Consider the following 26,979-nt stretch of genomic DNA (forward strand, 5'->3'; position numbering starts at 1 on the left):
CGGGGCCGGGCAACATGTGCTGCATTTTGCCCAAGCCCTGGCTGGTGCCACCCGGCAGCCTTGGAAATCAGCCCGTCTGCCCACGAGCGGCGCGTCTGGTCTCGGGGCCTGCCAGGAGCCCTGGGCAGAGGCTGGGACCGCACCCCACAGCCTGCAAGCTGCTCGCCTGCCCACCCTGGCTGCTGGGATTTGGGGAGTTGAGGATTTCACTCCCATGGTGTGGGGCTGCCTACAGCTCCGATCACGGACACAGTGGGGAGTTTCAGAGGAGCAGCCGTGTTAGTCTGTATTCGCAAAAAGAAAAGGACTCGTGGCACCTTAGAGACTAACCAATTTATTTGAGCATAAGCTTTCAGGAGCTACAGCTCACTTCATCGGATGCACGCAGTGGAAGTGAGCTGTAGCTCCCGAAAGCTTATGCTCAAATAAATGTGTTAGTCTCTAAGGTGCCACAAGTCCTCCTTTTCCTTTAGTGGGGAGTTTGTAACGTGGAGCCCAAAGTGCCCTGACCTGCTGTTCCCACAGCATTGCCAGCTCCCCCAGCCCACAGGATGGCTAGGCCCCAGCTCTCAAGCACCACCACTTCAGTGAGAACAGGGTTCTGACAGTGTTCAGCAGGGGATTGTGCTCACTTCGCCTTAGGAAATTGCACAAACCCTGCTAAGTCCTTCTAGGCTGTTCAGGTTTAGGCTAATCAGAACATATAACACCTGCATCGGGGCAGGGGGAGCGCGTCTAGGAACGTGCCATCTTCCAGTGACTCCAACCCCCATGGGCTTGTAACAGTTTTCATTGTCCGCAGCGCAGGACAAATTCCAAGGGCAAGGAGACACATCTGTAGAGCTGGGGGGCTTAGGCTGCATGGCCACCTCACTTGCAATTCTCCTGCAGCCCTATCCCTTCTCTTGCACTCCCTTGGAGGCAGCTGCCATGCCAGGTAATTCTTGGTCCAAGCATTGGTGCTTACAGCACAAGAGGGAGAGAGAAGGTGTTTGCCCGTGGTCTGGGTGAGAGCAGCCACATATACCCGCTACAAGGCCTCACTTCCTGCCCCCTTCTGGCTTCTAGTGGAGGGGGAAGGATCTAGCTGAATGCACCTCTTCCCCACCTGGAACCAGCAAGACCGCCACTGCCTGCACTGTAGGGTGATGCTGGCAGCACTGTGGCCCTGGCAGTCGCTAAATGGATCCCAGGCTGGCACCTCAGGGCAGCTCCTGCAGCATCCCCCATTGGGAGAGCAGGAGGCGGCAGCCTCTGTCTAGGTGCAGTGCAGCACCACCAGGCAGACACCAGCAGCCTCTCCTGGTTTACCTGTCTGTCTTTTCCTCCAGCATCTCTAGCTACATCAGAGCCACCAAGGTGCCGAATGTGAAGAAGCCACTGGCCATTGATGTGTCTCAGCCCTGGGACCAGTGGGCAGGCTTGAGCCAAGGCTGCTGCAATGTCATCATCATCATCAACCTGCTGCACTTCCTTGCCCAAGGCCTGGAGGTGTGCACGTGTGGACAAACTGAGCCCTACAGGGAACATGGGGGTGCTGCAGCAAGCAACCCTTTGTGGGAAAGACATCCTTCCTCCCACTGGCAGAAGGAGCCTGTGGCCCTTTCAGGCCTGCACCCCCCACCGCCCCAAGGGATTATTGCTCTGGAGGAGCAGTGCTGGCACCTTGTGTTGCTCCTACTGGGATATGGGGCAGGCCCTGGCCTCGGCTCACCCCCCACCCCCAGTGCCCAACTGGGTGACATCCTGCCTTTGTGTTGCAGGGACTATTCCAGGGTGTGGGGCAGCTGCTGAAGCCCGGGGGAGTTTGCCTGATCTATGGGGTAAGTATGCAGAATAGAATCCTAACCACCAACCTCTGTCCCCCCACCCCCAAGCAGCAGGAGGGTATTAGGTCTTTCCAGGAATCTGAAGCCCAAGGCCCCTTTGTGAACCACCAGAGAGGTCTTGGGACCCCTGCACAATCTCCAGGAGCCTGTGTGTTCCCCTCCCCCCCGCAGGACAGGCTGTGCAATCTGCTGAGCAGCACATGGGGATGCAAGTCCCCAGAGCTCTGCCCAGCTCCTCCAGCAACTGCTATTGTGAAGTGAGCTGTAGCTCACGAAAGCTCATGCTCAAATAAACTGGTTAGTCTCTAAGGTGCCACAAGTACTCCTTTTCTTTTTACGAATACAGACTAACACGGCTGTTACTCTGAAACCTGGAATATTGTCCTAGTTGATGCTGTACTACATCTTCCCCCTCCTGTAGTCCTGCTTGCTGGATCTAACAATGCCATGTCCAGACCCCATGGGAGAGGCTTGAAATCAAATAGAGCCTAGGGGTTAAACCCCCACTAGCCGTTGCTGCCAGCTCCTCAGGGTACAGAAGGGAGGACTGGGGAAGGGCAAGGAATGAATTTGACTGCAGTTTGTGCCTGCAGCCCTTTGCCATCAATGGGATCATCAGCCCTGAGTGCAACATGAAGCTGGAGGAGGAGCTCCAGGAGAGGTGAGGTGTGCCCCAGGAGCTGAATTCTTCTCAGGGGCTCCAGCAATTCTGCATTGTGGTAGCTAGGTGATGGCCTGCCGTGTGAAAGCCCTGAAGGGGCCAGATCTGCATCCAGCCCACAGGTGATGGGCTCTAGGCTAGACATAACATGCTCTCCCAGATGGGAGAGAGAGTTGCACCTGGGAACAGGACATAAGTCACCTGTGGCAGCTTCCCCAGGCTGGGCTCCCCCTTACAGGCACAGGCTGTGCTCTGCGGGAGGCTCTTCCCCAGAGAGCATACCCCATTTGCATCCCAGGGCTGGCTGGAGCTCATCACATGGCAGCAGCTGGGGATGAGCCCAGCCCCACCCCTTGGAAGGTCTAGGGCAGCCATAGCCACCTGAGACTCACATGCTGCTCTATGCCTCTCCAGCTTTCTGTTGGTTTTTTGACTGGCAGGAATCCAGCCTGGGGGCTACGGGATGTGGAGGAGCTGCGGCAGATGGCCACCCCAACGCGCTGCGCCTTGAACGCATGGTAAGGTTCAGGGTGGTGTGGGAAACAGGCAGGTTTCAAGGCTTGGGGCTAAGCTGCTGAACATTAGTTCCTATGAAAATGAGGGACTGGCAGCACGAGCAGGGAGTGGCAAACTTTCTCCAGCCACAGGACTGCTGCAGCCCCCACCCCCAGCGCTTCAGCCCCCTTCCACACACATAGCTCTACTGCAGCTCACGCCTGGGGGCCTTTCTCGCTGCTCTCAAGCCCTTTAGAAGCCTGGTGGTTCTTCACCTTCATGCCTCTTTTCCTCATTGCCAGCTGGAAATGCCAGAATCCATCAAATGCCTGATTTTTCAGAGGAGAGAGCTGGAGCTGGCGTAGGCTCAGCTAGGCTGCAGGATGTTTAGGCATGGCTGCCTGAAGCTGATGGGATAGGGACACCCAAGAATAAACTGCTTTTAAATTAATCTGTCTCCTCCTGTGGGCCGAGGGTAGCTGCTCCCTGGGGCCTGCATTGAGGCCAGCAGCCTAGGGGTGGTGAGCAGTGCATCCAAGCTCCTGCAGAGGGTCCTAGGCAGGGATCCTCCTTCCCTTCCGGGTGACCCTGTCTGCTCTTAAGAACGTGTGGGGGAGGAGGAGTGGCCCTGCTGTCCTATCCAAAGCCAGTGAATCTGGCTCTGCAGAGCCTTTGCGTGGCATTGAGGGCATCAACACTGGAGCATGTTACAGCCCTGCTTCACTACCTGCCAAGCAGCCTTCCACCAAACCCTTCTGCAGTGGCCCTGCTCTCACGGGAACAGCTGCACCACGACCTGCCTGGCCCTGGGGCAGAGCCAGCACCAGACCCAGAGCAACAGCTCTTTAAATACATTTTATTGTCACTGGTTCCATTCTGCCTACTCCACCACTACGTATGAGAGATGAGTGTTCAAAAAGCAGGGAGGGCCCAGGCTCCCAAGGAGGGGGTGGAGGATATAGGCATAGGTCATGCGGAAGGGCCTGAGCTCCCAGGAGCATGGAATGCAAGCACAGGGCCAGGCTCCCATGAAGGGGCAGGGGATCGGGGGGGGGGGGGGTGCAGGTTGTGGTGAGGGGCCCAGGCTCCTACTAGGGCAGAGGAGGAGCCCCATGGTGCACTGTGCAGAGAGGAATAGTGGCAGAGGCCGTGCTTTGTGCACGGGGCAGCTCTGCATCAGATCTCATTGCCCCATTTGCCCTAGGGTCAGGGCAAGTTCTTGGGGCATGTTTAAGTCTCTTGCCTGCTGCAGAGCAGGGAAGGGAGTCCCTGGCCTGTGCAATTATTGCTCGCTCTTCTCAGGGCTGGGTCCCAGTCAGAGGGTGCCCAGTGGGCCCCAGTCACCATCCTGCCCAAACAGCCCTGGAGGGGAAGCCCAGCAGCCAGTCTGCAGCCTCTGACTTGTGGAAATCTCTTCATGAAGGGCCAAGCGCCCATTCATTCTCCACCTGCTGGGGTGGGGGTGGGGTTCACAACTTCCAGCAATCATGGCACGTTTCAGCTAGGTGGGGACAGGGCAGGGAAAAAGCCACAGGGAGCCAGAGCTGCAGGGAGAGGTCCCTGCCAGCCCAGAGGGTGCATGCCAGCTGGTGGGGCCCCAGAGTCCCACCCTCCCCTTGAGCAGGGCCGTTCCCCAGGGAGGGGGGCGGGGAAGAGACAGAAATGGCTAGTTAAAGTACATAGTGGTTCCTGCAGACAATAGTGTTACACTGGGAAGCCCCCCTCGCCAAGATCAGTCAAACGAGATGAGCTGGGCCTCGCCACTGCCCTGGGCCTGCTGTACCTGCGATGGGGCCTGCTGAGGCTGCTGCTGCTGGGGGGGGCCTGCTGGGGGCGGCATCTGGAACAGACAAACTGTTTGTTAGGAGGCAGTCCTCACTTGGTACCCCCTCCCCCACACCTTACCCAGAGGGCCCCAGCTGGTCACTCCCACCCATGCCCAGCCCCCAGGTGAATGACACCTGGATCTGGAGGTCTCAGCACCCTGCATGGGGGAGGCAGGGCCACAGCCAAGGCTCCTGGTGATAAGGGTGTGGGGGGGAAGGGGGGGGTAGTATCAGTGCAGTTTGTGACCGACTGCCTGGGGAGGAAGCTGAAGTGAGGGTGACAAGGAGATGCCGGGTTCGTGCAGGGCTGACACAGTCTCACCTGCTGATACACGGGCTGTTGTCCCGAGAGGTAAGTCTGCTGGGGTGGCAGGCTGCTCAGAGCCGGCTCCTGCCCAGGAAGGGTCGACATGAGGCCCTAGAGCGGGGGCAGGGGAGAGCAATCAGACCAGCCGCCAGACCTCTGCCCCTTACCACAGGGGCAAAGACCCCTGAGCTCCCAGCCAGGCCCAGTGGGCCCATGCTGCCAAGGATCTGGGGCTCAGAACAGCAGCAGTGAAAAGCCAGGGTAGGTCTACATGGGTCAAGGGGATACAGAAAATCCAGCCCCATAGCCCTTCCCCCACAAGTGCCAGCAGAGGCCCCATTTACCCTCACCCCCTGGCTGGTGAGCGGCCGCTACAGCAACCAACACCCAGCCCCAAGCCAGGTTGCAAGAGGGCACCAAGCAGTTCACCCTTGGTGGGTGCTCACCTGCATGTTGTAGGGCTGGTACCCCATGGAGACAGACTGGCTCCCCATGTAGCCCATGGTGCCAGACTGTGGGGCCTGCGAGATGGCAGGGATGCTCTGCGACTGGGACGCAGCATTCTACGGGGAAGAGCACAGGGTGAGCGTGGGGCAGCCCCACAGCTCTCCCCCAACACCCTCAGGGTCCAGGGAGCAGCTGGCTCCCCCCATCCCACAGGGGACACCAGGGGCGACCCAGACAATCTGGACTGATCCCCATCCCCATTGTGCGGCAGGGGATCCCAAGAGCCCGGGAGGGGACAGCCTGTGCCACGCACTGCAGAGTCCCGCGTTCCAGATTTACCGTGAGTCTGGCACACTACGGGCAAGGGGGACCCAGCACTCTGCTCACTTGCCTGGTAGCCCTGCGTCGGAGTTGGCTGATATGAGGAGTAGGCTGGGTTGGTGGTGGGAACCACCTGCCCTTGCGGCGCTGCCTGCCCGCTTCCTGCGCCTGCCTGGTACACGTAGGCGTTCACCATGTTGGGATCTGGAGCAGAGAGGGCACAGTGAGGTGACTGGTGCTGCATTCCAACCCTGCCTACCTCTGCTTGGCCCAGGCTCTCACCTGCCCCTGCAACAGGCATTGGTGCGTAGGGGCCAGTGCTGCCTGGAGCTGGCTGGTTCATGTACACACTGTGCATGGGAGAGCCCTCCACAGAGCCTGCGGGGCTGAAGGTGCCTGGGAAGCTGGTGGGACCGGATGGCTGATAGATCACCCCTCCTGCTGCTGGCATGGCCTGGAGCTGCAGAAAGGAGAGAGTGTGAAGGGGAGCGTTCTGAGGAGAGTGCTCATGGGAGGGCTCCCTGGCATGGCTGCTGTACCTGGGCATAGGGCAGAGAGAAAGCTGGCATCTGGGCTCTCATCTGGATAGTCTGCTTTTGCTGCTCCAGGCGCATCTGCCTCTCCTTTTCCTGCTCCTGCAGCCGCTGGATGGCCAATTGCCGCTGCATCTCCAGGTACTCCTGCAGGGAGCGGCACCACCACACACACATCAGGAGCCTGGCCATGCAGCTCATACACCAAGGCCAGCCCCAGAGACTCCACCCTCTCCACAGAACAGTGCTGCCTCCAGCCACCCAACAACAGAGCAGCCCAGGGCACAAGCTGGGAACAGCTGCCATGGCCACCTGGGAATGGCGCTGGTATGACACCTGCCCTCCATGAGGCATCTGGAAAAGGCTTCCCTGCCTCACCTGCTTTTTCTGTCTCATGATCTCCAACTTCTGTGCCAGCTGGATTTGGCGCTGGCGCTCTGCCTCCTCGGCCGCCCGGCGTAGCTTCTCGCGGTGCTCGTCCCGCAAAGCATTCAGGGCCCCACGGGCATCCCGGATCTGTGCCAGCTTGTCCTGCAGGCCCTCATAGTACACTGGGGAAGAGAAATGCAGCATCAGGCTCCTGCAGGGCAAGGGCCCTAGGCAAGGCAGCATCCAGGCCTGCGCATTAGCTGCCTCCAGATAGAGCAGGTGGCCTCCAACCAGACCTTCGATGGGGTATACTTTTCCACAGAGACCACCCCCCAGGCAGTCTACCACACAGTCCCAGAGAGCTGCCCGCAAGCCATTGGCAGGGAGCAGTCGTGTCCTTCCCCGGGGAATGGAGCTGAAGCCACCTACACCTGCGCTCATCCAGCTGGTTGAGCAGCTCCAGCAGCTGGGGATGCATGTTGTTGATGGACTGGAAGAGGGAGAGCACGGCTGAGTCATTGGTGATGCTGCGGCCCCGCATGTGGTTGCTCTTCATACGGTTGACGAAGGTGGTGACAGCATTCTGCAGAGCCTTCAGGAACTGCTCGTGGTTCTCCTCGGACTCCCCATTCTGGTACTGCTGCTGGAGACACAGGGCAGCACAGTTAGCCCCTGAGCCCCACCCTCTCGGGAGTGGGGATCCAGAACCCACTCCTAGACCGGAGCCGGACCTGAGCTTCATGACCGGGGCGAGGCTGGTGCCAGGGAGTTCGCAGGGAGCACTGATTCAAACCAACCCCGCCAGACCTCAGAGAGATGGGTGTGGGATTGGGCCCTTATCTTACCTCCACGACACTGAGCGGGATGGGATGAGCTTCCCCAGGCTGGGCAGTTGGCTCTGAGAGGGACAGTGGAGCAGATGGGGTGGGGCTCTTACGAACCTCCTCCTGCTTCTTCTCCCAGTAGTTACGGTTCAGGTATCGAGCCAGCTGCCGAGAAAAGCAGAGGGAGAAGATCAGTGTCAAAGCCTGACTAGGAACCAGCCTACACTGTGCACCAGAGGGGCCTGTGTCCTTACCTCGGGGTCGATGTCCTCAGCCAGCGGAGCAGAGGAGTTCTGGGGAGAGAGAGAGGAGGGGGGGACATCAAATCTTAGAGACACATGGGGATTCCGCAGCCCACTACACAACTCACTGCTATGACAGATACCTTGCCCAGAGCTGTGCATATCCTGCCACCCAGTGCCAGGCAACAGCAGGAGTGCAGGACTGGGAGGGCCAGCGGGCACATCTTTCTTCCTTCCTTCAGCCCGGTGGTGGTTCACCTCCTGTCCATGCAGCAGAGGAACAGTGCGCCCAGTGTTCAGGTCTCCTGAGTGCCCCCAGCACAGCAGTGTTTTCAGGAAGGGGCTGCACAGCGCCATACTCTCATGGCTATAGTTCCCTCCAAGCAAGGATTGACCCCTGGTGACCTGGCAGAGTGGCACTGACCCAACAGGGCAGCTGTGCACTTACCACAGGGGAGGAGTAAAGGGTGCTGACAGGGGGTGCGGTTGAGGTGACAGGTGTGGGCTCAGCCTTCGGGTACACGGAGTAGGTTGTTTTCTGTCTCTGCAGAGGGAGGTACAAGATCAGCCCTGAGAACTGTTCAGCTCAACAGCATGAGACAAGCCTGGCTTGGAGGGCGAGGCACCTCGCACGGGGCCAGGCCCAGCCACTGCACATTCACTAGCCATTGGGAGGCAGGAGCTGCTAGTGTCTGCATGGGGCCTGCCCCGCAGGCAGGATCAGCGCCAGCCCTCACTATCCTTGTGAAAGAGACCCTCACCCCAGATCCATGGGAGGGGTTAGACCTGCAGCACAGCACCCTCCTCGACCCACTCTGCACCAGGGAAGGGCTCCGTCCAGCCCAGGGCTGGGGACCTGCTGGTGCAAAGCCGACAGCAGTAGCCCGGCCAGAGGCTTGGAGAGGATCCAGGCAGTGCTCCCTCCCGCAGCCCTAGAACTGGGTACAAACCATCCTCTCCTTCTCCTCAGCCTCTGATTGCGAGAGGGCGATGGCCAGCTGGAGCTCCTCCTCCTCCTGCAGGGCTGTCTCGTCACGCTTTGGGGGCAGCTGCAGATGGAGAGGGGGGCTGCTCAGTGGGACAGTGAGCAGGAGGGGAAGGGAATTGCTGGGGCTAACCCTGCCTGCAGCCCAGCTTGGACCCCTGGCAGTCAGGACAGCCAGCCGCTTACCTGGGACTGCTGAGAAAGGGGGCTGGTCAGGTACTCGGGTGGCAGCTCAGTGGTGGCAGCCGTTTTGCCGTCAGCTTTCCTACAATCAGATAGAGGTGACGGTGGAGACCAGGGCCTACAGGCAACATTCCTGAGCCCTGCCTGGCCCCAGCGAGGGCCATGGCCCTACTCCACACCAGCCCCCATCCCAGGGCATGGCACAGCCCCACCCCCAGCGAGGGACCCCACCCCGCCCTCATTCCCAGTGTGGAGCACGGCTCCCAGCTAGCAGTCAGTGGATGGGCGCAATGGAGGCAGCAGAGCGTCAGCTGTACACGCCCATCTCCTGAATCCCTCCCGTCTCCAAAGGGGGCAGCTCTCCTGCCAGGCTGCCCAGCCCCTGGGGAATCCGACTCAGAGAGGCTCCAGTACACGGAGCCTTCCTTGCTCCAGAAGGCCAGCCCCATGCCAACCGCCAGCCCTCGCTGCTCCAACCCACATGCGGTGTGCAGAACCCCCTGGAGATACTGACTTGTTGAGGTGCTCGTAGCAGGGCTCACACACCCGCACCTCCTTCTCAATGCCAAACTTAGGGATGGTGGAGTACTTGGAAGAGCACTTTCCACAAAAGATCTGCCCACAGGCCCGGCAGTGATGCTGCAAACAAAGAGGGGGATGAGGTTAGCCTTGGCAGCTGGCACTAGGGGGCACCCTCCCAATACCCAGGGCTGTGCCCCTCCATGCCCATTGCACAGGGTGCTTGCTGACCCCCTTCCCCTAAAGCTCAGCTTCCCAGCCAAGCCCACCCTGCGGGGCAAAGGAGGAGGAGACCAAGTCCCCAGCGGTGTCATGCAGGGAAGGGAACTAAAGAGGAATAAGCAGCAGCACCCACCTTGCGGGTCACGACCCCAAACTGCACTCGACATCGGTGACACTCTTCAGCATCCACCCAGTCAGGGGCCTGTTACAGAGCACAGAAACCTGCATAAGGAAAGGACCAGGGCCTAGCACTCAGCCCTGACACTGGCTCCAGAGAGCCTCTCAGCCTGCCACCCTGGAGCTCCCACTGGCTAGCCCAAGCCAGGCCATTCCCTGGATGGGGAGACCCCCACAGCAGGAGGTGCTCTCCCCAGCAAGTCTCCTCCAGTGACCACTGGCTGCAGAAGAGAGTCACGGTTGGATGCCCCTGTGCTGAGCCAGTGATGCCCTCGCATGCTGGGCAGGCTGCGCTGCTGGAGGAGCCCTTGGCAAGCCACAGGACGAGGAGGCTGCCCTCATGTGGGATCTCCAGGGGAGAGGGGATTCTGCACTTCCTTTCCTGAACCGTGTCTCCTGCCGAATCCAGGCAGTTGTACAACACACGTAAGGCGCTTTGGGATTCTGGGATTTGATGTTATTTCACCACCAGCTGTAGGGTCGGACAGACGTGACAGCAGCGGCCCCCTCCATAATGCCAGAGCTCCTCCCCACTGCTCTGCACTGGGGAGCTCACCCTTTCTGCAGCAAACATGGCATCACTCTCCTTGAATTCGGGGAACACATGACCTGCAGGAAGAATGGAACAAGATCTCATTGTAAAGTGTGGTCCTACCACACTGGAGGCAGAGGTGCCTAGTGCTCAGAGCTGGGGACAGAGGCAGGGCTCCTGGGTTCTAGTCCCTGCTTTGCCGTTTGTGCAAGAGTTCCAACCAATCATTTAACCTGAGCCACAGTCACCTGCCTCACAGTGGGAGCTGGGAGAGCGAGTGTCCGTACATCGGTGATGGGATCCTAGGGCATCACTCTGCTCCCAGGTCTGACTCACGTCTACTCTGAATGCAGAGCACAACCCCAGCCCCATGCGCTCAGACTAGGCAACTGGGGCCCTTTGGTAAAACGTATGTTGGAACCTGAGATCAGGGTGAGACATGTGGCATTTCCTGCCACTCCTGCGGATTCGCACTCACTCCAGGCGGAATCAGGGGCGTTCATGCCCCACATCACAGGCACTACCTCCAATGCACCTCGCACTGCTGGGAAACCCAGACACACAGCCAAGTTCTCAGCTTCTCACCCCAGGATCAGTGCCCAGCAACGGAGCCATTCCCAGGAGGATGTGCTCATCTACAGCAAGTTTCCTAGGAGAACATTCCAGCTCTGGCTTCCAGGAACTTGCTGCCAAATCACATCATTCCTAGGGGGCTGCAGGGCCAGAGTGACGTAGCCACCTGGTGGAGGCTGCTCTGCAACAGGAACTGGATTCAAGTCACCCCAACGGGTCCATCAGGTAGCAGGGAGGTCACTGTGTGTAACCCCGTCTGTACCAGCCCTTCTCCCACACCTGGCTGGCACTGCTGCCTGCTCCCTGCCCTCCCATGGCTCATCGTCTGTGCTTGGCTGTCAACGCAATGGGAGACTCACCTGCCCCTTTTTCCCCACTGAGTCCTTACCTTCCACCTTCATGATCTGGTAGGTGTCCTGCACCACCTTGTACTTGGGCTCGTTGCGGAAGGCGTGAGCCCAGGCCTGGATCAGGTACAGGATCTTATTGCGAACGTTCACTTCCACCTGTCTCTGCACAGAGGGGAAAGCATCTGAGCCCAGCACGGGCTATTGTGGGGGATCTTTGTGATACTCACCCTCCACTGTGTCCTGGTGAGACACGCATACCGTGGAGTGAGGGGCCAACACGAAACAGGCCAGCAAGGCACTGCTCACAGAGACCAGGATACTGGGGAGGACTCACCCCACTCACATAAGGCACCGAACAATGGAAGAGCACTGTATTAGAGGCAAATGCATGGCCCACTTCGCCCCCTCCCCTAACAGGATGGCTGAACACCACCCAAGAAAAGAACATGAGACCAAAGTCCTTTGGACCAAGGTGTTCCCCAGGGCAGCAGGGCTCAGCATGGAGAATGGGATCCTTCTCCAAAGCACCTTGATTGCACCCCACTTGCCCCCAAAGGCCTTTCCTAGTTGCTCCCCATCTATGAAGGCCAGGCTAATTTCTCAGGGTATCCAAGCATCCTCGATTCACTCGCATCAGCAGGAACTGTCACCATGCAGTCACAGCAATTCATGAGAAGGACTAATCACTTCTCATTAGCCACAAAGCCTGAGAAATGCAACCTGCCTTGGCTCTGGGTCCCAGCATCCTCCAGCTCATAGACACTAACTCCAGTTCACAACCCTACCCTGCCAGGAACACTCCAAACATACCCCAGGCAACAGGAGGAATTCCTGACCTTCAGCAGGCAGGAGGGGCCCGGCCATCAGCTGATCATGTCATCACCAAATCACATGACTGACTGCTCCGGAAATTCCCTCAGCAAGCTGAGAAGCAGATTCCAAGCACTCTCAAGCTTCACATTCAATTGTGGGAGAGTTCAGTACAGGTTTGTAGAGACATCTGCAGCTCTAAACTCAGACAGACCTGAGAGGAGCCTGCACCACAAAGAGAGGGACGACAGAACCCCCACAGCCAAGGGATTCAGAAAAGTGAAAGTCCCTAAAGTAATGAGCAAGAACGCACTTTGGGCATTTAGGGAGCTCTGAGCACTGCTCACATAAGAACCTGAGCAGAATCAGAGACTGTTGATCTGATCCTATATTTGGGAAGCTCAATACCTACCCCAAAGCCCCTCTGAGCAGTCCATGAGCCTGTGTTCAGTATGGTGTCAGTCACTAGAGAGGCAGTGACTGTGACATAACAGATGCTGGAGCCCAGGGTACACGCTAAGTGCTTAGCCAGACAGAAAGCACCCTTGAGGAGAGGCTGCCCCAGGGCTCAAATGGACCAACTCAGAGCCCCCCATCTGCACAGGTCTGGGGAACCCCAAGTGCATAAGCACACATCCTCCACCGCAGCATAGAAGGTACGCTCAAGCCGCACTGAACTCTAGGATACCAGGGCTGTCAGAAAACCAGCCCCTGCCACTTAACTTAGTGGCTGCCATTGTAAGTCAAGAGAAGCCAGGCTCAAGGCAGCAGTTACTATGTCAGGCCACATCTATAGTTGAACTAGGCCAGCCTCTTCCTAGGAAGAGGATAGTAGGAGAAGAGACCCTGCTTCAGTGTTTGAGATGACAGAATTAGCAAAGCTCATACAGGAGCTGCTAGACATGGCCAGTCACCTGCCTCGGATAGCAGCCAGTGGTAGATGCTACAGAGGAAGAAGTAAAAATCCCTTTACTGAACTCAACTGCGTACTCCTGTCCTACTGTGTGCCTTAGAGATGGAGCAGGAGGAGAACATCTTCCTGCCTCCACCCAGCTGGAGAGGCACTTGTGCCCTGGAAAGCGAGCATCATCCCACTGATGTCACTGAACGTGGTGTTCTTGTTCATATCTGATCAAAGCTTAGTTCTGAATCTTGCTCAGCTATTGGCTTGGCGGCAACATCCTGCAGCAGCTCGTCCCATAGATTAGTTATGCACTCAGAGTAAAGGGGTTTCTTTATCCATTTTAAACTTTCCATCTCATCTTGGGTTATGGAAAGAGAATCCACATCCCCCTCCAGCACCTCTCCCTACCAGCCCCCCCCCACCTTCCGTGTCCACCCCCATAGATGGGTATTTTCACTCGCCTTCACTGGCTCTGGCTAAACCAAGCCCAATAGCAAGGTGAAGACTTGCCATCAAATGGCCCCAAAGAGCAGTGTAGTATGTGCTGCAGTGTGACCCATCATTCCTTCCACAGTCTGACAGCAGCTTTGCTCTCATGATACTCCCTCCCCAGCAGCTGGTTCCTGGAGCTGCCCATGCTGCTTCATGAAAAATTTCACACAGATCCTGTGGTGCAACTGAGCAGTTCAGCTCGTTCCTTCTGACATGGATTTCTACACAGGGGCTCCCCACTCTGCTTCTCCCATGTCCTCCTGCTGCCCCATTTCCTCCTGCTGCCCCATTTCCAAATCCCCAAGGACCTCTCTGTGTTAATAGCGACCTAGAAAGATGCTGCATTTAAGTTTCAGTGCCTCCACCTTTCTCTCTCAACCCGATCCAGAGGGAAACAAGTGAGCAAGGTGCTTCTACCTTGAATAGTTCTTTCAGCTCCTCCATAGTCTGTTTATTGGCCACCTCATCATGGACTGTCTGGCCACAGTTCTTGACCACAGACTCCATGACCTGCAAGGAAAAAGAACTAGATTAGATTAATACCCTACAGAGTCCAGCATGAGAGCAGAGTCACAGCATGGACTGCGCCTGGCTGCAGGGCCCTGTAATCTGCACACAAGCCAGGGGGCGCCACCTAACCCAGAGCACTTTGTGCCAACTTCAGTCAGAGAAACATCTGATACTTCCAAAAGCCCTGCAGCATCTTGAACTGGGGGTCTTGACTTTTTGGTAAGAGTAGGGTCACACTTTAATGTAGAGATATAACAGGAAACATCCCCTAAACTTACTGGTGGCCTTTGCCTCCCTGCCATTTAGGATCCCATAATGTTCCAATTGCAGTTAAAGCAACCACCTGCTTGGTAGAACAACAGCATGACAGGATTTCATGTCTTTTTTTAAAGGTTTAATTCAGTATGGCAGCTGGAAATAAAGAAACATGGTCAGCAGATCACAGGACATGGGTTGAGGCCCTCTAAGCTACAGCATCAGAGGAGGGTGAGCTCTGCACAGCTGTCAGCTGCACTCCTGGGGGGACAGTTTGCATAGACTTCATTCCTCAGAGAAAAGTCTGTGGAAGAGCAAGTGTCCACCTGGGCTACATGTTACTAGAGGCCTGGAGAGACTTCACTTTGCTGGGTTGGCTTCAGGTTACCTCTAGTGCGTAGAGAGCCACATGGGGGTTCTTGTCATTGACTTTCTTCTTGATAGCACCAACTGCATATTTAGCTCTGGAAAAAGAGAGAGAGCATGCACATTTTTCAGGCAGATGAGAACCTGCAGGAAGAGTCCAGCTGCCACTTAACAGTCCACTAACCCCATCCTTGCAATGGGAAAGAACACAATTTATTGCCTGGGCAACTCCAGAGGCCCAGCAGAAAAAGAGGAAGAACAGTGATGATCAAGGCCCACTTTCTCTCAGGATCCGAGGCAGATCATGAGCTCCAGCTTCCCCAGTCAGAAACATTGTCTCAAGATGCTGAATTGCATTGTCACCTGTACCACAAAATAACAGCCTGGGTGGACCAGTGGGCTGACCCAGGGCGCCTAGTCCTATGTTCTTAGTCTTCATGTAGTGAGCAGGGCAGAAAAGGATGTCAATGCTTAGAACATATCAGGAAGCAATATGGCACTTACTGAGTGTCTCCCTGACGAATCATATCACAGATCTGCAGGATGGATTCCCAGTCTGTCTCCAGCAGAAGCTGACTGGTAGCTTTATCTGCAGGAATTGAAATACCCATTAGCTAGTTTGGAACTGGCCTGCCCCTGTTCCACCCTCTCACATAGGAGATCTCCCTCAGATGAGAAGTGACTCCCCATCAGTCATTCAGACCCTGAGATTCTCTGTAACTGCACAGATTCTTCACAATCCCTGGTATTTTTGTGCTGCTAATCAGAACTGCTTGGCTCCCTCCAAGTCCCTTGAGGTTTCAAGGTACCACAGGTTTCAAAACCCATAAAGCAAAACGAAGGTTGTTCTTACACATCCACTCAATGTGGATGCACTGTGGGCGAGTACAGGGTTTTTATGGTGTTTCCTCACCAAAATTAACCTGCTCCTCTGAAAATGTAAGGACTCAATCCCCAAACTTGTTACATTTCAGTCTGCGGTAAGTTTTTAGGAACAAGTTATGACCCCCAGAGCTAGGGCTATGAAGCTGCAGAAAGAGGTTCCTAGGTACTGCTAGCATAACTCAGGATTTCTATTTTCTGTACCTATCTAGGTTTCTATGGGGCAGTCTTACCACCCTGTCACCGCAGCTGTCCAAGCTGATGTCCATAACCCACACTCTCAATCTTTCAATCATAGTTGTTATTTTCAGGTTTGTCAAAAGAATGATTTAGACACCACACCAAGACTCTGTTCATCCCATGACAGCTACACCCGTTTTTCTAGTTAACAATGTTTCATGCGTCCCGAGTGTGTCACGCTCCCTGACACAGTTTTGAACCTCTTGGCCCACCCTGCTACCAGGCTGTTAGTCACATAGCAGAACCTGATCTTGAGCAAGGTGGGTTTTGCAAGGTAAGGGAGAACAAAGGGGGCAGAAACCAGAGGTCCCATTCTGCCGTGAGCATCGGGAGCCCTGTATTGGAGTGCCCATACACCTGCTCACAGGTAGCGTGGGAGCCAGGCGTCAGGCTCGGCGCTGGGGCAGAATGGTGAGATACACAAGCGCTGCCCACGCTGATGCATGGGCTGGAGACATCGGTTATGAAGAGCAGTGAAATGATGGATGTTGATCTTTAAATCACGGTCACGGGGCTTCGAGGGAAACAGTGATTCCCTGTGCAGAGGGCTGTCCCGAGAGCTGGAGGACGGTGCGGGGAGAGGAGGAAGAAGCCGGCACAGAGAGCTGGGTTCCCGCTGTGCCCTCGGGCCCGGTACCGGCCCCTCTCACAGGGAGAGGCCAGGCCCAGGCCTCCGAGACGGGGGAGGGGTTCCTCGGGCTCGGCCGCTGTCATTCACCCCCAGCTCAGCCCCGCAGGCTCCAGCCCGGCGGCCCTTCGGGGCCCGCTCCCAGGGCGGCTGCCGGAGCCGGTGGACTCGGCTCTGCGGCCCGCCCGCCCGCCGGAGGCTCTGGGTGACCAAGGCCGACGCCCTCGCCGGCTGCCCCGGGGAAGCTCATGGCGGCGCCAGCCGGACTCGCTGGCCCCGGGCTCCGAACCCGGCCGGGCCCAGCCCCGAGCGCCGCGCGGGCTCCCGGCCCCGGGCCTGCGGGGGCATCAGCGCCGGGGGGGGGGGAAATCCCCCGGGGTCGAGGGTCAGAGGTCAAGTGCCCCGACCCGCGCGCGCACCCCCGGTACCTAGGAGCCGCTCGAAGGTGCCGCCGCCTCTGCCCATGGTGCCCCCGCAACGCGCCGCCCCGGCTCCGCTCGGCCTCAGACCGCCACAGGCCGCACTTCCGCTTCCGCCTTCCGCTGGGGCGGGGCTTCCTCCGAACGGGTCGTGGTTGGATCCCAGGAGGTCAGAGAGACAGGACAGCCAGCCAGTGAGCGCTCAGCTCCGCGGCTGCATCCGCCAATGGAAGCGGGGCAGCGCATCTCCATGGCAATGGGCTGGCGCTGCGGGCCCGGGCCCCGCCGCCATGTACCTGCTGCTCGGGGCCTCGGGCGTGGGCAAGACCCTGCTGGTGAAGCGGCTGCAGAATATCCTGGCCCCGCCCGGGGAGACCCTGCCTCGGCCGCAGGGGCCGGGGGCGCCCGGAGCGGGGGAGGGGCGGAGCCGGGGGGTGTCCGGGGGGGGGCAGAGGGAGCTTGTTCCCGGGGGGTGCCGGGAGCGGGCGAGGGGCGGAGCCGGGGGGGGGTGTCGGGGGGGGGGGGGCAGAGGGAGCTTGTTCCCGGGGGGTGCCGGGAGCGGGCGAGGGGCGGAGCCGGGGGGGGGTGTCCGGGGGGGGGGCAGAGGGAGCTTGTTCCCGGGGGGTGCCGGGAGCGGGCGAGGGGCGGAGCCGGGGGGGTGTCCGGGGGGGGGGCAGAGGGAGCTTGTTCCCGGGGGGTGCCGGGAGCGGGGGAGATGTGTCGGGGGGGGGCGCCCGGAGCGGGGGAGGGGGCAGAGCCGGGGGGGGTGTCGGTGGGGGGCAGAGGGAGCTTGTTCCCAGGGGCTGCGCGAAGCGGGGTTGGGGGGCGGCGATGCCCGGCTGTAGTCTCTGGCTGGCTGGTGCTGTGGGGTCCCCTGGGTAGGCGCTGGAGCAATGCGGGGTGGGGGGGCTGAGAGCCATCGAACCAGACTGCAAACCCTGTATACATGGAAACCACCTCAAGCTGGGGGGGCACAGCACTCCAAGCTCCAGTCCCTGTGCGCCTGGGGGTGTCTGGTGATATTATTCCTTCCCCCCATGCTCCTTAACAGCTTCCTGCACAGCTGTGCTCCAAGGATGGGTCCAGAGAGCTTGGGGAGCCTCCCCCCACACTGCCCACGGTATGGCCGGGGCGACGCTCTGGCTCACTGGGCCTGTCCGCATTTCAGTGTCAACGTGTTCAGTGCTGTTTGCTGGCCCGATGCGGCCACGGCTGAGTGCTCAGTCGAGACCAGGACTTCTGTCCAGCATCACTCAGCTAGGTGTAGATCAACCTTCTGAGGGGCCAGGCTGCTGCTCTCTGGGTGGGTGGGTCAGTGTGGCCAGGATTCTGTTGCATTTGTGTTAGTAAGGTAAAAAAAACAAGGAGTACTTGTGGCACCTTAGAGACTAACAAATTTATTTGGGCATAAGCTTTCGTGGGCTAAAACCCACTTAATTGGATGCATGCAGTGGAAAATAGAGCAGGAAGGTATGTATACACAGAGAACATGAAAAAATGGGTGTTGCCATATCAACTGTAATGAGACTAATCAATTAAGGTGGGCTATTATCAGCAGGAGAAAAAAAACTTTTGCAGTGATAATCAGGATGGCCCATTTCAAACAGTTGACAAGAAGGTGTGAGTAACAGTAGGGGAAGTTTTTTTGTTGGAGAATTGCGATCAATGTGATATATGCCATCATGTGCCAGCAATGCCCCTCTGCCATGTACATTGGCCACACCGGACAATCTCTATGCAAAAGAATAAATGGACACAAATCAGACATCAAGAATTATAATATTCAAAAAACCAGTCGGAGAACACTTCAACCTTCCTGGTCACTCAATTTCAGACCTAAAAGTCACAGTTCTCCAACAAAAAAATTTAAAAACAGACTCCAGTGAGAAACTGCAGAATTGGAACTAATTTGCAAACTGACACCATTAAATTAGGCTTGAATAAAGACTGGGAGTGGATGGGTCATTACACAAAGTAAAAACTATTTCCCCATGCTAATTTTTCCCCTACTGTTACTCACACCTTCTTGTCAACTGTTGGAAATGGGCCATCCTGATTATCACGACAAAAGTTTTTTTTCTCCTGCTGATAATAGCCCACCTTAATTGATTAGTCTCATTACAGTTGATATGGCAACACCCATTTTTTCATGTTTTCTGTGTATATATATCTTCCTACTGTATTTTCCACTGCATGCATCCAATTAAGTGGATTTTAGCCCACGAAAGCTTACGCCCAAATAAATTTGTTAGTCTCTACAGGTGCCACAAGTCCTTCTCCCCCCCCCCCCCTTTTTTTTTTTTTTTTTGCTGATACAGACTAACACAATTACCACTCTGAAACCTGTTAGTAAGGTGTTAACAGAACCAGGGAGACTCAGCCTGTCTAGCAGCTACACAGAACAAAAGGTTGTCCCTGAGGAAGCCGCACGTGTCAGAAGACATCAGCAGAAACCTTCTGATACCAGTTCAGCCAATGTTGCTCCACTTGGTCAGTCCCAGGGAATCCCATCCCTATGTGACACCAGCTTAAACCCTGAATGGTGGGTGGAGCCCCTGCAGGTGACTGCTGACTGAACTTCTTCTGGGAAGTTTTTTCCCATAGCTTCCCCTGTTCTTTGATTGACTGCAGCCTTAGTAGTCCAATGCAATCCTCTTGCTTTTGAGGGTTCTCCCTTATGAATAGAACAGGGTCATTTATAGCACAGCTACCCCCACGCAGTGGTGCTTTTTCGTAGTGTAGACAGCCCCCAAAAGGTCACTTCTAACCAGCAGCTCAGTGGTGTACTAACAGGAGATGGACTCGGTTGTGAGGAACACAAATGTCCCTACAGAGACTGACTCTGGCTGTTGTTGTCTTCTAACCTTGCAGGTGGGCACAAATCTGACTGACCTTCTGATCCAGAAGAAGATCACAATTCGGGAGCTGGGGGGCTGCATGGGCCCCATCTGGTCTAGTTACTATGGAGACTGCAGCTCTGTCCTGGTGAGCGCACATCCCTTGGGTCTGGATTCTGAATGTGACCTTTTCCTGGCCCATCACCAACATCTAACCCAACATTCCATTGGCTCAGGCTACATTGGAACTGCCTTGCACTGCATGTGGAGGGCTGAGTGATCCACCATGTACGAGTAATAGTAACAGCTCCCTTTGGGGGAGGGAGATACATCCCATTGTACAGCTGGGCAGGCAGAGAGAGAGAGAGGAAGTGACTTTCCCCAAAGACCACACAGCAAGTCAATGGCAGAATGAAATAGAACCCAGGAGTCCTGGCCACGTTCAGACCATGCTGCCTCTTGTGTAAAGGTCTCTGCATTGTAACACTCACTTAAGGGGAAATCATGGGTGTTTAGACATAATTAGGCCTGACAGAAGTTGACTTTTTAAAATAATTTCAGCAGATAATATCACTGTTTATTTTTAAGCATTTTTTCACATTTTTATTGGTTTAAATGCGGGGGGGGTGGGGTCAGACAATTCTGAGTCTCACATTCTCAAGCAACATTTTTCTTACTTTGTCTATCTGTAAATTTGACTTATCAATGGAAATAATTTTTCACCCATTTGTGTGTACAGTGAAATCGACATTTGACACTTATTGAAAAATCTAATCCTCCACAGTAGCAGTGTCCTACTCTCCCTGCCAAAAGCCCTCACATGAATGGAAATGGCCATGGAGTGAGGGAATGCCTCACCTCAGGGCCAGACTTCACTGTCCTTCCATTTTTCATGCCTCAGCTCCTCCCTGCAACTTATCACTCAGGGCTCGTGAGATCCCTCTGGGCCGCCTTGTGGGCTTGATTCTAAACTCACTCACCCATTTTACAGCAGGGTGACTCCATCATCTCGAGCTGTGCTACTCCTGAGCAACTGGCCCCCTGTGTGTTTATCGGCATGGCTGAGGGACACATCACCATCAAGTGGTCTGTGGAGTGAGGCTCCAAATCCAGGGAAGGGCCTCCAGGCCCCAGAACTCTACACCAGGGTCTCTCACTTATGGGGGTTCATTTCATTTCCCTCGTGTTTTAATCTCCTCCCACTCCCTGTTCTGGAGCTGGTCTGTGGCGTAACCCGTATCTCCCAAGTGACTGTCTTACATTTTAATTAATTCCCCACCTGGATCTTTCACTCTGCTTCTTCCCAGTTCATGATTGATGCGGCTAACCCCACGCAGATCTCTTCATCCTGTGTCCAGCTCCTGTCACTCCTCTCCGCAGAGCAGCTTGCCTTGGCATCCGTCCTGATCCTGTTCAATAAGATGTAAGGCAAGGATTCCTCCAGGCTGAAAGTGATCAGTATCCATAGGGTAGGGCAAAGGGAGGAAATCTGGGACTCCTGGTGCAGTCGTTTCTTGCCTATATCATCATCTGCAGCCAAATAAGTCCCTGAGAGGCAGGTAGGCTGGGGGGGAATACGCTACCCGTTTCAGACTATCCATTTCATCTGGTTCCACTGAGGGCCTCTGGTCATCCCATAGTGCCCAGCTGCAGCACTAGAGGTGCTGCTTCAGTTTCCCCAACCTCTTTGTAATTAAGTCCAAACAAACTTGCATTGAAGAATATCCCTTTAATTAACAGAACAAATCCCAAATAAGGAAAGAGCTTCCACACAGGTCCTGGGTCCCACTCCTAGCTCCAGAGTCTCTTGCATGGTTTCTGTATCTTCCTTGTTCACAACTTCCATCCCCGCATCTCTCCTCCCCAGATCTGGAATATCAGTCTCACTGGTCCTTCTGCCCTTAACATGAAATACTACCTCAAGGCCTTCCTAGTCCTCCCCAGAGCTGGGCAGTACTCTCACCAGTCCCTTGGCTAACATAGCATAAAGATCTCACCCAGTTCTACTCCCTGTAGCTGGGATTTGGCTCTCATCCGTTTTCCCATGATTGTATTAGGAATGCTCCCCTTGTTTCTTGCCTGGGGTCTCCTCTGTCCAGGAGCCTCCCCCCTGATCACCTTGCTGTGTTCCCTTCCTTACTGAATTCTGGTTATTTTATTACAGACAGGTGCAACCCTAACTGAAGACTAATCAACCACGTGAGCAATCAGTTAACCCCAAGGCTGGCTGACCAGCCTTAGTTGTGGGTAAATTGGCCCTAATACTCTCTAAAAGGCCAGTCACCCTGTGCAACCCCTTGCTGGGATGGCTCAACAGGAATGGCAAATTCCAGTTGCTCTAAGTTGGGTCACTGATGGTTTAGCACAATCTCTCTCTCTCCCTCTCTTCCCATCCCCAAATGTGGCTCCAGTGACCTGCCCTGCTACATGTCCCTGGTGGAGATGAAATCGCTGTTCCGGATTCAAGATATCATTTCCTGTGCTAACCAGCCCATCACTGTGGTGGAGACCAGCGCCCGTGATGGCACGGGGCTGCCTGACGTGCTGCAATGGCTTCGCTCCACCCTCAAGGATCCCAGTTGAATTTGCTGTGTCCAGCTTTGGTGTATCCTGCCAGCTGACGGGGCTGACTCTGACTCCAGGCAGCTCATACCTACTCTGTCACCAAGACTAGAATCCAGGAGCAGTAGAGATAGCTGAGCAGCAGTCTCATCAGCCCTCCATCTGGGAATGAGAGCAGGGGGGCAGCAGCAAGCCAGAGTGTGCCCCCATCAGGTTGGTGGTAGGAATGGAGCTGCCCCAGACTTTTGGTACCTTGAATTGCAAAGTAAACTATGAACTCAGGACTTTCTCCCATTCGTTCCAGACTGTCAGTCAGCCTGCTTGCCCCCTGGGGTGGGAGGAGCGTATTGCCGAGGTGGGGGCTGGGATGTGCAGAGACCACAGCCTTGTGTTTACTAGGGTACCTTTGTCCCATGACTCCCCTGTCCTTGGAAGCCTTGCTGATGGAGCACCCCTGCCCCATCCTTTTCCGCTTTGACTGCTGGCCCTTGGCTGCTGCTCCTAGGCTAGGAGGTAATGGGCCTGCCCACTGGAGCCCATCTGCAGGCAGGAGCTCTGGGGAGGGGTTTGTTAGTGACTAAACATTGCTATCAGTTTATTAAAGAGCAGAATGTAGTTCCCTTCTCCCTCTGGTTTAATGCTGTGTCTTCCGAGGGCAGGCCACTTTAAGGCAGGCCACAAATACAAAACTGTTGTTATAATGCCCCAGAAGGTGTGTGAGGGGCTTCCCAGATGCACAGGTCCCTGCCCCAAAACTTCAGATAGGTTAGGTAGAACCAGGTGAGTTTATTTACATACGCAAAAACATTCAATCTGCACAGGACTCCAAACCTATATCCGATAGACCAAACTTGTACTGTTTGCATTGCATTAGCACCTAAGGACTGGGTGCTGTACCAACAGCTCAGAAGAACAGGTCCCTCAGCAGAAGAGTTTACAGTTTAATATAAAGCCACCTTCATGCCCACCACCTGCATTTCCAGTACAGCCGGCTGCAGTCCCGAGGTGCCAGACACACAAGAGCTCTGTTTCTGTGTAAGAAGGGGAAGCATCATCCACCAAGTGAGGAGGAAGAGCCTGGTCTTAAGTGGGAGCATACAGTACACCCTTACTATAATGAACCTGTGGGAATCCAAGCCATTTGGTCATTATAGCTAGGGGTTTGTTATAGGGAAAGAGCCCTGCTGGGAGGGGCTGACACCTCAAGCCCTGCAGCATTGCTGAGAGCTCCTTTGGTCCCAGAACCACACCTGGGGCTCTGAGGCTGGAGGAGCAATCTGCCCTGCTGTGACCCCAGGGCAGGTGGAGCTCTCTGCCCCCTGGGCGGGGCTGGAGGTGGGATCCAGGGACCAGGTTTGCTATTGCGAAGGGTGTTATAGTGAGGGTGTACTATACTTGGTGATCCTTGTCCAGGGAGGTGGGGCTTGGACACTCTGCAGCCTGAGGGACAGTTTGTGCAAAGAGAGGAGGTCTCACTCCAGGCTCATGACAGTTTCTGGTAATGGGGAATTTACAGTTGGGTGTCTGTCACTGACCGTCTCTGAACTCTAAAGGTGTCTCCCATGGCTCTGTTAGCTACGGTATCCTCAGAGAGTGCCGCTGGCCAAGTGAGAGCTGTGAGTGTTAGATTAGGTGCGAAGCAGCATCACCAGCTAAATGTCTGAAGGGTGTGAACATCTGGGAGGGAGCAGAATTGTGCCCAGGGGACCCATGCAGAATAAACACCGGGGAAGGAGATGATATTAAGAAAAGGGAAAGTTGGGAGAAAGGTTCTTGCCAGGGAGATGACTCAGGCTGTGGAATAGCGCCCTCCCCAAGCAAAGGGCTGGTTGAAGCACTAGAGAATGTGCAATAAGAAGGAGTCATGTATTGGGCCCTGGGGATGGACTAGATGGGGTCCAAGATTGCAGCTCTATTGCAGGAAGGGACCAGTTCTAAATGGAGCCTCCCACAAGCACTGACAGGCTCCAAAGAAAATGCAGCTGCCAGTGTTGGTGTGATAGGCTAGTAACTGGGGTCTCAGTGGAGAGCCTGGACCCAGGAGCTGCATTAAAGCCTTAGCAAGTCCCCCTTGTTTCTCTTTTCTCCTAGAGGGTCAGGAGGTGGTGTAGGCTGAATTACCAGTCAAACAGCTTCAGAGACCCATGAGCTGTGCCCCCCTCTACCACAATCCTTATCCAGTTAGACTCTGGGGGGCATGCTTCCTCCAGCACACAGACCCTGTACACCAGTTGCAAGCTTAAGCGCCAGCGAGGGGCAGGGCTGAAGGGTATAGCATATGCAGTCTGGGCAGTCTCTGCTGCTGTGGTCTGTGTTGGAGGGGGAAGTAGAACCAGAGCAGCCTGTGACCCCTGCAACAACCCCCAATCAGGAGGGTGCCTGAGCTGCACAGAATGCCAGCCTGACTCCCCCATCACTGCCATGCACAGTCACTGGAGATTGAAAAACTAATGTCTTGGCCTTGAACTGTCTTGGCCTTGAACTGTCTTGACCACAGCCTGTTAATAAGACTTTTTTTAATGTCTTCCTCAATGCTATTTGTGAAGTCCCTCTCTGTGGCTTCATAGCTGTTTGGCAGAGGGGGTGTCCTTGTTGACCGAACCCCCTCCTCCACCACATTGGTCCCCAGCAGGAGCTTGCTCAAGGACTCCACCTCAGTGCAGTTCCCATACTGCCACTTGTCCCCGGTTGCGGGGGTGTTGGGAGGGGGCCAAAAGTTCACATTCCTAAACATTTGCTGACACTTCCCACAGGGGGACTTCTCCTGATACTTTTGTTCTTCAACATTAAACTGAAAGGCCTGGCTCCACACCCCCTCAGGGAAGGTGATTGCCAGGCCCGTGTCCCCATGATGCACCGCATAGGCCATGGCCTTGTGCCATGTTTTTATAGAGGACAACTCAATCATGATGCGTCTTTTTTGGAGCTCCTTACATGAGAGGGAAGCGCCATAGAAATGGTGGAGGTCAGTGCCACCCTGCAGATCACTGTAGAAGCAGCAAGCGATAACTGAGGCTGTAAATGTGAATTCAGTGGCATTCAGTGCATGAGGTCCCTCCGGTGATTGATTCCACAGTTGTGCATTAAAGCTCTGCAGAAAGCTCATTAGCTCCTGGGGGATAGTGACTCGTTTCACTTCTGTCACCTGGAACATACATCATTAGTCACTAAGACTCTGCATCCAGTGTTTGGTCCATGTTCCACTCCCCAGGGGACGACGACATTCTTCAGCAGAAGAAAACGACCAGAGCAGCAGGACAAACTAGCACCTCTTGAAAACCAGAATGTTGCGCCTGTGTCAGGCACAGAGTAGTTAAACAGCAGCTGGTCACTATATCGGTGGGAACTCTCAAGAAGTCTGTGACAGAGTCCCTCATAGGAGCCATTTAAAGACATGATGTAGTCATCGGGGCGAGAGGGAAAGTGCTGTCTCGGGGCACAGATTGGCTACAAAACAGAAACCTAAGAACATAAGAGTGGCCATACTGGGTCAGACCAATGGCCCATCTAGCTCAGTATCCTGTCTATAACATGACAATATCCTGACAGTGGCCAATGCTAGGTGCCCCAGAGGGAATGAACAGAACAGGGAATCATCAAGTGATCCATCCCCCGTCACCCATTCCCAGCTTCTGGCAAACAAAGGCTAGGGATGCCATTGATGGACCTATCCTCCATGAACTTATCTAGTTCTTTTTTTAACCCTGTTATAATCTTGGCCTTCACAACATCCTCTGGCAAGGAGTTCCACAGGTTGACTCTGCCTTGTGTGAAGAAATACTTCCTTTTGTTTGTTTTAAACCTGCTGCCATTTAATTACATTTGGTGACCCCTAGTTCTTGGGTTATGAGAAGGAGTAAATAACACTTCCTTATTTACTTTCTCCACACCAGTCATGATTTTATAGACCTCAATCATATCTCCCCTTAGCCGTCTCTTTTCCAAGATGAAAAGTTCCAGTCTCATTAATCTCTCCTCATATGGAAGCGGTTTCATACCCCTAATCCTTTTTGTTGCCCTTTTCTGTGCCTTTTCCAATTCCAATTTTTTTTTTTTTTTTTTTTTTTTTTGAGATGGGGCGACCAGATCTGCCTGCAGTATTCAAGATGTGGGCGTACCATGGATTTACGTAGCTGCAACGTGATATTTTGTGTCTTATCTATCCCTTTCCTAATGATTCCCAACATTGTTTGCTTTTTTGACTGCCGCTGCACATTGAGTGGATGTTTTAAGAGAACTATCACAATGACTCCAAGATCCTTCTTGAGTGGTAACAGCTAATTTAGACCCCATCATTTTATATGTATAGTTGGGATTATGTTTTCCAATGTGCATTATTTTGCATTTATCAACATTGAATTTCATCTGCCATTTTGTTGCCCAGTCACCCAATTTTGTGAGATCCCTTGGTAACTCTTCGCAGTCTGCCTGGGACTTAACTATCTTGAGTAATTTTGTATTGTCTTCAAGTTTTGCCAACTCACTGTTTACCCCTTTCTCCAGATAATTTCTGAATATGTTGAACAGCACTAGTCCCAGTACAGACCCCTGGGTGATGCTGCTATTTCTCTCTCTCTCCATGCTGAAAACTGACCATTTATCCCTACCCTTTGTTTCCTATCCGTTAACCAGTTACTGATCCATGCAAGGAGCTTCCCTCTTACCCCGTGACTGCTTCC

At 55.0% G+C, this 26,979-nt stretch overlaps 3 protein-coding genes across 6 annotated transcripts; 2 read left to right on the forward strand and 1 right to left on the reverse strand.

Moving 5' to 3' along the window:
• Positions 1-556: 556 nt before the first annotated feature.
• Positions 557-3,413, forward strand: LOC141998299 (methyltransferase-like 26 B). The gene is made up of 5 exons (XM_074971031.1): positions 557-1,491; positions 1,764-1,823; positions 2,423-2,490; positions 2,931-3,008; positions 3,288-3,413. Exons 1-5 carry the CDS (start codon positions 1,183-1,185, stop codon positions 3,316-3,318), a joined length of 546 nt encoding a protein of 181 aa, XP_074827132.1. The 5' UTR covers positions 557-1,182; the 3' UTR covers positions 3,319-3,413.
• A 612-nt stretch (positions 3,414-4,025) lies between these two features.
• On the reverse strand, positions 4,026-17,154 carry HGS (hepatocyte growth factor-regulated tyrosine kinase substrate). The gene is made up of 21 exons (XM_074970944.1): positions 16,911-17,154; positions 15,237-15,321; positions 14,755-14,830; positions 14,019-14,111; positions 11,434-11,557; positions 10,497-10,549; positions 9,897-9,965; positions 9,537-9,661; positions 9,026-9,104; positions 8,805-8,903; positions 8,303-8,398; positions 7,867-7,905; positions 7,634-7,777; positions 7,218-7,431; positions 6,798-6,970; positions 6,426-6,566; positions 6,169-6,346; positions 5,957-6,090; positions 5,565-5,681; positions 5,134-5,229; positions 4,026-4,825 (listed from the first exon to the last, which is right to left on the reverse strand). Exons 1-21 carry the CDS (start codon positions 16,945-16,947, stop codon positions 4,718-4,720), a joined length of 2,280 nt encoding a protein of 759 aa, XP_074827045.1. The 5' UTR covers positions 16,948-17,154; the 3' UTR covers positions 4,026-4,717.
• ARL16 (ARF like GTPase 16) lies at positions 17,129-26,294 on the forward strand. 4 transcript variants are annotated; one of them, XM_074970948.1, is made up of 5 exons: positions 17,129-17,252; positions 17,963-18,021; positions 19,773-19,886; positions 21,046-21,161; positions 22,150-26,290. In XM_074970948.1, the coding sequence occupies exons 1-5, from the start codon at positions 17,192-17,194 to the stop codon at positions 22,319-22,321; spliced, it is 522 nt and encodes a 173-aa protein (XP_074827049.1). In that variant the 5' UTR covers positions 17,129-17,191; the 3' UTR covers positions 22,322-26,290. The 4 variants fall into 4 exon arrangements, with proteins under 4 accessions (XP_074827049.1, XP_074827052.1, XP_074827051.1 ...); XM_074970951.1 differs by lacking the exons at positions 17,129-17,252; positions 17,963-18,021 and adding an exon at positions 18,063-18,162 and having other exon boundaries at positions 22,150-26,294; XM_074970950.1 differs by lacking the exons at positions 17,129-17,252; positions 17,963-18,021 and adding an exon at positions 18,064-18,204 and having other exon boundaries at positions 22,150-26,294.
• The last annotated feature ends 685 nt before the right edge of the window (positions 26,295-26,979 follow it).

Source organism: Natator depressus, chromosome 14 (assembly GCF_965152275.1).
Source record: "Natator depressus isolate rNatDep1 chromosome 14, rNatDep2.hap1, whole genome shotgun sequence".
Lineage (NCBI taxonomy): Eukaryota > Metazoa > Chordata > Testudines > Cheloniidae > Natator > Natator depressus.

What these genes read in the sequence shown, in the direction of transcription:
- ARL16 (XM_074970948.1), top strand. Translation starts at nt 17,192, where the DNA reads ATGTACCTGCTGCTCGGGGCCTCGGGCGTGGGCAAGACCCTGCTGGTG. An exon ending in CTCCCCCCACACTGCCCACG is followed by an intron (nt 18,022 to 19,772) that starts GTATGGCCGGGG and finishes CTAACCTTGCAG; the next exon opens with GTGGGCACAAATCTGACTGA. An exon ending in GAGACTGCAGCTCTGTCCTG is followed by an intron (nt 19,887 to 21,045) that starts GTGAGCGCACAT and finishes GCTTCTTCCCAG; the next exon opens with TTCATGATTGATGCGGCTAA.
- LOC141998299 (XM_074971031.1), top strand. Translation starts at nt 1,183, where the DNA reads ATGGATCCCAGGCTGGCACCTCAGGGCAGCTCCTGCAGCATCCCCCAT. An exon ending in GAGTTTGCCTGATCTATGGG is followed by an intron (nt 1,824 to 2,422) that starts GTAAGTATGCAG and finishes TTGTGCCTGCAG; the next exon opens with CCCTTTGCCATCAATGGGAT. An exon ending in CGCTGCGCCTTGAACGCATG is followed by an intron (nt 3,009 to 3,287) that starts GTAAGGTTCAGG and finishes CCTCATTGCCAG; the next exon opens with CTGGAAATGCCAGAATCCAT.
- HGS (XM_074970944.1), bottom strand. Translation starts at nt 16,947, where the DNA reads ATGGGCAGAGGCGGCGGCACCTTCGAGCGGCTCCTAG. An exon ending in TGGCTCTCTACGCACTAGAG is followed by an intron (nt 14,112 to 14,754) that starts GTAACCTGAAGC and finishes TTTTCCTTGCAG; the next exon opens with GTCATGGAGTCTGTGGTCAA. An exon ending in TCATGAGACAGAAAAAGCAG is followed by an intron (nt 6,567 to 6,797) that starts GTGAGGCAGGGA and finishes CGCTCCCTGCAG; the next exon opens with GAGTACCTGGAGATGCAGCG.